The sequence below is a fragment of the Oncorhynchus kisutch genome, linkage group LG13, assembly GCF_002021735.2.
Source record: "Oncorhynchus kisutch isolate 150728-3 linkage group LG13, Okis_V2, whole genome shotgun sequence".
Lineage (NCBI taxonomy): Eukaryota > Metazoa > Chordata > Actinopteri > Salmoniformes > Salmonidae > Oncorhynchus > Oncorhynchus kisutch.
Window position 1 is genome coordinate 24,576,142 of NC_034186.2, and position 11,257 is coordinate 24,587,398.

The window sequence follows — 11,257 nt, forward strand, 5'->3', positions numbered from 1 at the left end:
ATGTGCATGTGTCTGCTCAAACAGTCAGAAACAGACTCCATGAGGGTGGTATGAGGGCCCGACGTCCACAGGTGGGGGTTGTGCTTACAGCCCGACGTTTGGCATTTGCCAGAGAACACCAAGATTGGCAAATTCGCCACTGGCGCCCTGTGCTCTTCACAGATGAAAGCAGGTTCACACTGAGCACATGTGACAAACATCACAGTCTGGAGACACCGTGGAGAAAGTTCTGCTGCCTGCAACATCCTCCAGCATGACCAGTTTGGCGGTGGGTCAGTCATGGTGTGGCATTTCTTTGGGGGGGCCGCACAGCCCTTCATGTGCTCGCCAGAGGTAGCCTGACTGCCATTAGGTACCGAGATGAGATCCTCAGACCCCTTGTGAGACCATATGCTGGTGCAGTTGGACCTGGGTTCCTCCTAATGCAAGACAATGCTAGACCTCATGTGGCTGGAGTGTGTCAGCAGTTCCTGCAAGAGGAAGGCATTGACGCTATGGACTGGCCCGCCCGTTCCCCAGACCTGAATCCAATTGAGCACATCTGGGACATCATGTCTCGCTCCATCCACCAACGCCACGTTGCACCACAGACTGTCCAGGAGTTGGCGGATGCTTTAGTCCAGGTCTGGGAGAAGATCCCTCAGGAGACCATCCTCCACCTCATCAGGAGCATGCCCAGGCGTTGTAGGGAGGTCATACAGGCACGTGGAGGCCAAACACACTACTGAGCCTCATTTTGACCTGTTTTAAAGGACATTACATCAAAGTTGGATCAGTCTGTAGTGTGGTTTTCCACTTTAATTTTGAGTGTGACTCCAAATCCAGACCTCCATGGGTTAATAAATTTGATTTCCATTGATCATTTGTGTGATTTTGTTGTCAGCACATTCAACTATGTCAAGAAAAAAGTATTTCATAAGAATATTTCATTCATTCAGATCTAGGATGTGTTATTTTAGTGTTCCCTTTGTTTTTGAGCAGTGTATATACAGTACGAAACGTTTGGACACTACTCATTCCAGGGTTTTTATTTTTTACTATTTTCTACATTTGGAGAATAGTAGTGAAAACATCCAAACTATGAAATAACACATATGGAATCATGTATTAACAAAAAGTGTTAAATAAAAATATTTTATATCAAAGTAGCCACACTTTGCCCTGACAGCGTCGCACACGCTTGGCATTCTCTCAACCAGCTTCATGAGGTAGTCACCTGGAATGCATTTCAATTAACAGGTGTGCCTTGTTAATTTGTGGAATTTCTTTTAAGCCAGTCAGTTGTGAGAAGGGTGGTATACAGAAAATAGCCCTATTTGGTAAAAGTCCATATTATGGCAAGAACAGCTCAAATAAGCAGATAAACAACATTCCATCATTACTTTAGGACATGGTCAGTCAATACGGAAAATTAAGAACTTTGAAAGTTTCTTCAAGTGCAGTCACAAAAACGATCCAGCGCTATGATGAAACTGTCTCTCCTGAGGACCGCCACAGGAAAGGAAGAAACAGAGTTACCTCTGCTGCAGAGGATAAGTTCATGAGTTTTCAGCCTCAGAAATTTCAACCCAAATAAAGTAACAGACTCAAGCCTTCATGGTCAAATTGCTGCAAAGTAACCACTACTAACGGACACAAATAAGCAGAAGAGACTTGTTTGGGCCAAGAAACACGAGCAATGGACATTAGACTGGTGGAAACCTGTCCTTTGGTCTGATGAGTCCAAATTTTAGATTTTTGGTTCCAACCGCTATGTCTGCGAGACACGGAGTAGGTGGACGGATGCTCTCCGCATGTGTGGTCCCCACCGTGAAGCATGGAGGAGGAGGTGTGATGGTGCTTTGCTGGTGACTTTCAGTGATTTCTTTAGAATTCAGCTTGGCTACCAAAGCATTCTGCAATGATATGCCATCCCATCTGGTTTGCGCTTAGCGGGACTATTATTTGTTTTTCAACAGGACAATGACCCAACACACCTCCAGGCTGTGTACAGGCTATTTGACCAAGGAGGAGAGTGATGGAGTGCTGTATCAGATGACCTGGCCTTCACAATCATCCAACCTCAACCCAATTGAGATGGTTTGGGATGAGTTGAACCGCAGAGTGAAGGAAAAGCAGTCAAGAAGCTCTCAGTACATGTGGGAACTCCTTCAAAATGGTTGGAAAAACATTCCAGGTGAAGCTGGTTGAGAGAATGCCAAGAGTGCACAAAGCTGTCATCAAGGCAAAGGGTGGCTACTATGAAGAATTTAAAATATATTTTGATTTATTTAACTGTTTTGGTTACTACATGAGTCCATATGTGTTATTTCTTAGATTTGAAAAAATGACACTATTATTCTACAATGTAAAAATACAGAAAAACCATTGCATGAGTAGGTTTGTCCAAACTTTTGACCGGTACTGTATATAAAAAGACATTGCATAAACATTTCATTATAACAAATTAGTTCATGGTTATTGGGACATCCTAAGTATGTTTTCAAATGCAGATAAACAGCAGATGTTTTCAACTCTGGCATATAAAAAAACTCAGGTAGAGGTGCAGGACAGGACAGCCTTTCTGTGGGTTGACATTTATACAGAAGTTGTCTCCTAGAGAAACTGGGGGAAAGAAGGGAGGGTGGTTAACGTGACAAACAATGAAATGCATATATTAAATATTTAAACAACAATGCAGAACATATTACTTTCTGAATAAGGTCATGGTTACCTTGGCAAACAGCCACATTGGCACTCTGCCTTGACAATTGACTTTCCTGAGAGGGGAGGAATAAATTATCATCAGAACTGAATCCAAAGTGGTCAGTCAAAGATTAGACAAGTAGATTTTTTCCCTGAGACTAGACAATCCTTGATGAATTCCAACAAATCGGCTGTATTTCTCTCTCTAGACAGCAGACAGATGAAAGCAATGTTAGAAAATAAGACATACATTATAATTTATCTTGGACTGCATGTACATTGTTTCTGTGGAAGACCCTTACCCAAGCAGGAGAGTGCTGATCAACATGCAGGCCAGGCCAGGAGCCTTCAGCTTTCCTGACTGCTACATTTGATGAGTGATGTTGGTGGTGGGGGCTGTGGTGGGTATGAGCCAGACTGGCCCTGCGGGGGCTCCAGTTGTGGGAGTCACAGGAGATGTCCCACTGGTTGGAGGACAAATGGCTGCCTGAGCGGTTCTGGCACCTGAACATTTCTACCCTCTGGCGGAGGGATCCTGGGGAGTACGCAAAGGAGCTATCCCTGTAACGTTTGGACTCTGGGGACTGTTCTTGGACCAGCTCCCTGCGACGCTTCCTCATGACAGAGTGGTGAGGAGACAGGGCCAGGGCAGCCAGAGCAGAAGAGGAGGTTCCTCTGGTGGTCTCTGCTCTCCTCTCACAGGTACAGCAGGAGGAGGAGGATTTGCCCTGACAGACAAGCTTGTGGTAGAGCTTCTGGAAGTCCTTGTCAATCTGCTTATCAGAGTTTTGTAAGAGACTGACAGATGGGGAGAAGGAATCCAGGGAATAGTGTCGCCGGAGCCTTGGCTGGCCTGCCCCAGACTCATGATCAGATGATGATCTAGACGATTGGAGTTTCAGCTGGGAGCGACTACAGGAGTCCAGGTGGTGGGGCTTCCTGGCTGGCATCAGAGGCCTATGAATAGAGGAGGGTGAAGACTCAGGGGAAGATCTGGGCTCCACAGTGTTTCTTTGATGATATCCAGCAAAGTCTGACTTGGGGCTTCTATGGTGGGCGTTAGATGCTGCACGCTGGCCGTCCCAGATCAGCAGTCTGGCTCTGTAGGGGCTCTGTGCTACTGGGGAGCGGTAGTCTGAAGACATCTCCATACAGACCACAGGGCATACCGCTGTGAAAAACCTCTGATGGGGAAATGTGGGTAGGGCACACTTCCTAAGAGATGGACTGCTCAACCCTCCTGCTGTGAAGGTGTCTTCAGATCTGGCAGGACTGAAGTCCAGGGTAGTATGTCTAACCCTGGGGGATGGGGAAGACGGCATGGACACCATGAAGGTTTGGTTTAAGGGGGGCTCCTCCGGCTCAGGGCTCTCCTGTAGAGAGGAGTCTGCAGAGGAGAGAGAAGAGGGAAGGGAGGCTGCAGAGGAGGGAGGAGAGGAGTCTGCAAAGGAGGGAGCAGAAAGAAGGGAGGGGCTGCAGAGGGAGGGGAGGAGGCAGGACTGGAGCCTGCAGAGGAGAAGTCCATCACTAGAACAGGGTGGGACGGTTGTCCGTTCCCTGAATCTGTACCCTTCCTGTGGGACAGCCTCTCTGCTGGCCATTCCTGGAGGTTGACCTTGGTCTGTGGAGGAAGATGGGTGTGGGTTGTTGTCATTTTGAGGTTCAACTTTGGACTCTTGGGGTTACTCACATTCAGTATGGTGTTCTGAGGTGTTTGGAGAAAGGATTGGCCATTGTTGAGGGTAGTCTTTCTGTGAGCAGGTCTGATGTTGAAGCTGCGGTTATTGAGGTTTCTGTTAGAGAACCACCTGAGCCTGTGGTACCTCCTCAAAACCCCTACAGCCACGTCGGACATATGTTGGCGCCGCCAGGCCTCTCCTACCTGGCTGACCATGCTGGGATACTGGTCCAGTAGAGTGCTACGTTGACTGCTCAGAGAGCGCTCCAGCTCCTCTGGCGCACCCCACAGGCTACTCCTAGTCCCATTCAGTTTGGAATTATCCACCACTGATGGAGGCAATATAAAGACAATTTATTAAATGAGAAATGTGTAAATGAACATAAAAAAATGCTGTTGTAATTGTATTTTATGTGTTTACTTTGACATGCTCAATATATACACTACCGTTCAAAAGTTTGGGTTCACTTAGAAATGTCCTTGTTTTTGAAAGAAAGTAATTGGTTTCTGGTCATTTTGAACCTGTAATTGAACCCACAAATGCTGATGCTCCAGATACTCAACTAGTATAAAAGGCCAGTTTAATTGATTCTTTAAATCAGAACAACAGTTTTCAGATGTGCTAACAATTGCAAAGGGGTTTTCTTATGACCAATTAGCTTTTTAAAATGATAAACTTGGATTAGCTAACACAACATGCCATTGGGACACAGGGGTGATGGTTGCTGATAATGGGCCTCTGTACACCTATGTAGACATTCCATAAAAAATGAGCCATTTCCAGCTACAATAGTAATTTGCAACATTAACAAGGTCTACACTTTATTTCTGATCAATTTGATGTTATTTTAAAGGACAACATTTTTGCTTTTCTTTCAAAAACAAGGACATTTTTAAGTGACCCCAAACTTTTGAACGGTAGTGTCTATATGTCACTAGGGTTAATGTTCAAATAATTTACTTACAGTGGCTGATCTCTGCAGCATAACAGAATCATTACTGTTGACAGGGCCAGCACCCTCATCTACACAATCATCGTTGGGATCATCCTGGTGGTATGAGATGTCCATCTGTTGAAAAACATGAGAAGTACATAAGCTACAGTCAGGGTTGGGTAGGTTACTTTCTAAATGTAAAGTTACCTGTCCAAAATTGTAATCAGTAATGACATTTTTGGATTACAAACTCAGTAACAAGCCGAATACATTCAGTTACTTTTAGATTACTTTCCCCTTAAGAGGCATTAGAAGAAGACAAAAATATGTGTTTCTAATTGAATGACATCTATTGCAGGATAAATCAATGTTAAAGTTTACATAGCTGGCCATATATGGATGCTCAATTTTACTTTATGGGTTGGTTATGTAGGCTTCTTCAATCTAACCAATCGCTTTCTACAACATGAAATTATATGTTTATATTAATATATTATTTACAAGTCCAAAAATGGATGTAGCAACTACAGATCGGCCCTTTAAGTCTATAAAAAGTGTGCGAGTTTGAGCGTGTGTCCATTACGCCTATGGATTTACTTTTTTTTTATCAGCATGAATTAGACTGAATTAGAGTGATAAAAGCCCAATTTTTATTCCATAGGCTGGGATCCGCAATATGCAGCTGTTGCAAGAGCGCATTTTTCACTGGCTTTCCATTGGTTTCAAAAACAATGATTGATAGGCAGCTTAAACTTCTTGAATTCAACCATTATTGGGTTACAATACACATTTATATGTGAACAGCCACCCACAACAACCACACTCCGTAAGGTGCAAATAGCTAAATCAGAGAGTATCAGTGCTATTTACATCAATGCGCTATGTAGATATCAATAATAAGTTATATCCATATCGCTGTAGACTACACCACTGCTGGCATCCTTACCTCCAAGCGTTTATTCAAGTTGGATAATTTTTGGGTGCCGACAGCAGTCGCGCCATTGGAAGACATAGCATGGACTGTAGCCTACAAAAGCCTATTCCTGCTCTTTTCCCGTGATCCATCAAACACATTTGGTGTGTCATCATAGTGGTCTCTGACTTGTGGTCAGACTTGCTCAGGTGGAACAAACTTAAAACTTGCACCTTTTTTTCAATGCTGATTTGAATGTCATCGAGAAAACAGAGAAGTGTCAAAAAATATGTTTTTTCGCGAGCATACTTTCTGAATTTAAAAGTAATCAAGTTTTTTTTAAGTATCTGTAATCTGATTACAACAGTTTTGCTGGTATTATAATAGATTACAGTTACCATTGAAAAATATGTTTAATACATGTAATCTGTTACTCCCCAACCATGGCTATAGTAATGTGGGCTGTTAACATCTGGTTAGACAAGTCTCCAAAAAGACAGATCTGTTCTGCCCACAATCAGTTGTCGCCATATGTACCTTGAAGTCTCTAATGATGTTCTGTGGCCTGTGTATTTCAGAAACAACAAAAATATGACATAAATATACCTTCAGATCAATTTAACAATTAAGGGCTATATTCAATCCACATCATGGAAGTTCAGCTTTACAGCGTGATTGAAATGTAAAGGCAATGTTCCCACTTTAGCAGAAAGTACCTTTACATTTATATTGCAGAATCTGTAACGCTTCAGTGCAAATCTCACAGAGAAACAATGTGTTGTAGTTCCTACCTCCCAGTGACAGCTCTACCAGGTCAACATCACTCTAAAGAGGAGGTGGAGTTAGAGGTGTGAGTGTGATCCAGAAACGTAAGAGATTCCTCAGAAAAAGTACCAAGTGGGCCTAAAATAATTAGCTACAGTACATAACGTCATATCTTACAAACCTTTGACAATCCCAGCTTTGATAGTTCCAACTCTGACTTGACCATGCATACTCTCACCTCTTCTCCATCCAATGACAAGACACATGGAAATACAATAAACATCAGAACATTGAGCCAACTCGGTTGTGTGCAGAATTTGTACCCATTAATATAAAACTAGCTACTGTCGTTGTTGACAAGGCTAAACAATTATTAAAGTACTGAGAAGCAGATAATATGTGTAACCATAGATAAGGAACATGGACACTGGAGTTTAAGAATTCTTAGCTAACTAGTGTAACCATAAACGGACTGTTGTTTACCTTGGGGTGTTATGTCCTCCAGGTTCACCTCAGTCCCATTGTCATGCAGCTTTGAATACTGTTGTCAAAGAAAATTGTAAATACTGGCACAATCTGAGGTTTCATCTGTTACAGGCCTAGTAGTAGAGTGACATTGCTTACAAGCATTTCGCTACACCCGCAATAACATCTACTAAATACGTGTATGTGACAAATAACATTTGATTTGATGGGGGGGTGCTTGCTTGTGCATTTCGCCCCGTGGCCTCAAGAGGGACAGTAAAAGAAGGCTAGTTGGCGAGAGAGACTACTAGCTAGTTACAATAATACGATTTCAAAAATTTGCCTCTGCTCTGTGCTACTACTACTACTTGTTAGCTAACGCTAGCTGGGTTAGAGAACATCAATAGGGTGTCTTTGCTAATATGTTTGATTATCTAACCACATCGTCAGAAGAACACTAGCTAGCTAGCTAGTTACAATGCTAGCAGGCATCTGGCTAGCACGGTTAACGTTATTCGCTCCAAAGTGTTACTGTAAATCTTGGCATTGCTCTTAAGCTTATTTTTGACCACGTCATCCATGTCTTCAGACAACGTTTTATCAATTAAACATTACAATTCAAGCACTTTATTCCCCTCATTCCTTTGGTTCTCTTCGGGCCCAAAGCCGACGGACGTCTTACGTTAGTCTCGAAAACCCGACGTTGGCTACAAGGATCGGGTTTTCGAGATTAACGGACGTCGACCTCGACGTGAAACATTTTCAAATTTGCCGCAATAAAATACTAAATTATGATTGGATATTTCACGATGTGACGCAATATTTTCTACACGCTGTCATCTTCATGCGACAAAAAGTACTGTAATGAAGCAGGCAGGGAGCAAGTCTCAACCCTCGACCTTCTAGCCCGAAGTCCAGCGCGCTAACGACTTTGCCCCAAGAGCATGCTCAAGCGAAATAGTCGATATACGCGCTTATAAACCCAGGGTCGTTACACTACTCCCTCCTTACAAACAGCGCGACCTCTTGTTAGCTTGCGATTCTACGTCTTTTAGGAACGCCCCGAAATACTTTAAAGTACTACTTAAGTTGTTTTTTTGGGTATCTGTACTTTATATTTTTGAATACTTTTACTTTTACTTCACTACATTCCTAAAGACAATTACATACTCTTTACTCCATACATTTTCCCTGACACCCAAAAGTACTTGTTAAATTTGAATACTTAGCAAGACAGAAAATGTTCAAATGTATATACCTATCAAGAGAACCAGAGGAGGTTGTAGAGATGGGTCATTCAGACCCTTTGAGGACCAATGAAAACTCAGACTCAGAGGGACCAATCATAAGAACAAAAAATACACTCACATAGGAAAAAAGAGAGCACAGGTTCCAGCCACTCCCAGACATTTGGGTCCAATAAGAGGACATAACACAACCATTCCTAGGCAGTGGAAACCAATGAGCCCAGTGCTAGCAGTGTTATCCCTCTCCTTAGAGAGGCTGTGGGTCTGGAGACGAGGGTGAGCTTGCAGTCAGACAGAGAGGTGTGTGGATGCCTCTCCAGTCCTGCTGGTCCAGAGAGGAGGCCCCAGGGCCACAGTGTTCATTGGTTCCCATTCCCACATGATGCAGACCCTGGACCTGTCACTGGGGGGCTGTTGTGTTATAGAGGGTCTCAGGACAGGATCGAGTCCTCTGCTGCTGTGTCCCGATGTGGAAGACTCATCGTAGTTGGTCAGCATCCACATAAAGCATCTATTTTTTTGGTTATGTTTAATTTAGTCTTCTATTCTATGTCTATTCTACAGTGTATATTGAGGATCTATGCTGTGTGTTATCTGTGTTTAATCTCAGGGTGCTATGATGGTTGTGTGTGTTATCTGCGTTTAATCTCAGGGTGCTATGATGGCTGTGTGTGTTAACTGTGTTTAATCTCAGGGTGCTATGGTGGTTGTGTGTGTTAACTGTGTTTAATCTCAGGGTGCTATGATGGTTGTGTGTGTTAACTGTGTTTAATCTCAGGTTGCTATGATGGTTGTGTGTGTTAACTGTGTTTAATCTCAGGGTGCTATGATGGTTGTGTGTGTTAACTGTGTTTAATCTCAGGGTGCTTTGATGGTTGTGTGTGTTAACTGTGTGTGCAGTCTGGGGAGACAGTGGGTGTTTGAGACTGGACATGCTGTGAAGAGCTGTCCTACTGTGGATCCCCTCGCAGGCTTGGTGATGGTGGGGTCGCAGGATGGCCACGTCTATGCCCTTGACCCACAGGTGTGTGTGTGTATGTGTGTGTGTGTGTGTGTGTCAAGTGTAAATCTTGCATCACATGCTCAGTACTGTATAATTGTGTTTTTGTGTGTATTCTAGGTTCGGCAGTGTGTGTGGACGCACCACTGTGGGAGTGGAGATGTGTTCTCCTCACCCTGTCTCCATCCCTCTCTGACAGCAGTGTGTCGCCACCCTTGGTGGAAACTTCCTCTGTCTCCATCCTGTGAGTGTCCATGCCTTCTTGCCTGCAAAAATCACAGATGCTTGTGTGTGAATGAGAAAAGATTCAAACTCTTTTTCTGTTTCAGGACACTGGTTTTGTCCTGTAGATGTATTCCAGGAAGACTACATTTTTCTCCATCCCAAGCTGCTTCATTGGAAACCTAATCATCAGCTCTGTGGATGGAAACATCTGCTGCCTCAGACACACAGGGAAAATGGTGAGAGGAAGAACGGCCACTAAGATAATGTCCATTTTTAGTCTTTCTCCTTAACATCTTCATTTTCACCAAGTAACTATTGATATTGCTCACTTATGTGTTTAATCTTTAATACTGTGTTTTCTGCTGCTGTGGCAGTATGTGACCAAGGGCAGTCTTCTCATCCCCCTGCATCACACCAGACAAGCAGAGCATTGTGTGTGGGTCACATGGTGGGTGGGTGTACTGTCTGAACTGTGCTGACGGCTCATTGATGTGGCTCTACCAGAGGGTGTACTCCAGCCCCTGTGTGTTTGAGGGGTCACCCTGAGGTATGGAAGGTACATTGGTGGGCCTGGCCTCCACAGATGGGACCCTGTGTGTTCTGGATGGAGAGAATGGAACTCTGAGAGCCTCTCTCTGCCCAGGGAGCTCCTCTCCTGTGGTGTGTAAGCGCTCCTGGTGGTCGAATATTATTTTTATTTACCTTTATTTAACCAGGTAGGCAAGTTGAGAACAAGTTCTCATTTACAATTGCGACCTGGCCAAGATAAAGCAAAGCAGTTCGACAGATAAAACGACACAGAGTTACACATGGAGTAAAAACAAACATACAGTCAATAATGCAGTATAAACAAGTCTATATACAATGTGAGGTGAGAAGGGAGGTAAAGGCAAAAAAGGCCATGATGGCAAAGTAAATACAATATAGCAAGTAAAATACTGGAATGGTAGTTTTGCAATGGAAGAATGTGCAAAGTAGAAATAAAAAATAATGGGGTGCAAAGGAGCAAAATAAATAAATAAATTAAAATTAAATACAGTTGGGAAAGAGGTAGTTGTTTGGGCTAAATTATAGGTGGGCTATGTACAGGTGCAGTAATCTGTGAGCTGCTCTGACAGTTGGTGCTTAAAGCTAGTGAGGGAGATAAGTGTTTCCAGTTTCCAGAATGACGCAATGACTTTGTGTACTGTGTGGAGCCGACAGATGAGCTCAAATAGTTTCCTGAGATGACATGTATGACATCATGTATTTTTGTACTATGTTATAATATTTAAAAGTAATATAGGAAACAAATGCAAACTATTGATACTAATTTGGAGGAGAAATATGACTTGAGGCTTTGAG

General features: G+C 43.3%; 1 protein-coding gene and 1 long non-coding RNA gene across 2 annotated transcripts; one reads left to right on the forward strand and one right to left on the reverse strand.

The window, feature by feature from the left end:
* Positions 1-2,322: 2,322 nt before the first annotated feature.
* Positions 2,323-8,147, reverse strand: LOC109901594 (serine/arginine repetitive matrix protein 2). Its single transcript, XM_020497594.2, has 9 exons — positions 7,460-8,147; positions 7,158-7,216; positions 7,003-7,036; positions 6,749-6,776; positions 5,329-5,433; positions 4,376-4,692; positions 2,988-4,306; positions 2,714-2,759; positions 2,323-2,604 (listed from the first exon to the last, which is right to left on the reverse strand). Exons 7-9 carry the CDS (start codon positions 4,284-4,286, stop codon positions 2,510-2,512), a joined length of 1,440 nt encoding a protein of 479 aa, XP_020353183.1. The 5' UTR covers positions 4,287-4,306; positions 4,376-4,692; positions 5,329-5,433; positions 6,749-6,776; positions 7,003-7,036; positions 7,158-7,216; positions 7,460-8,147; the 3' UTR covers positions 2,323-2,509.
* Positions 8,148-8,327: 180 nt separating this feature from the next.
* Positions 8,328-10,595, forward strand: LOC109901618 (uncharacterized). The gene is made up of 4 exons (XR_004202353.1): positions 8,328-9,178; positions 9,589-9,712; positions 9,809-9,932; positions 10,018-10,595. It is a non-coding gene; the product is annotated as an uncharacterized LOC109901618 (long non-coding RNA).
* The last annotated feature ends 662 nt before the right edge of the window (positions 10,596-11,257 follow it).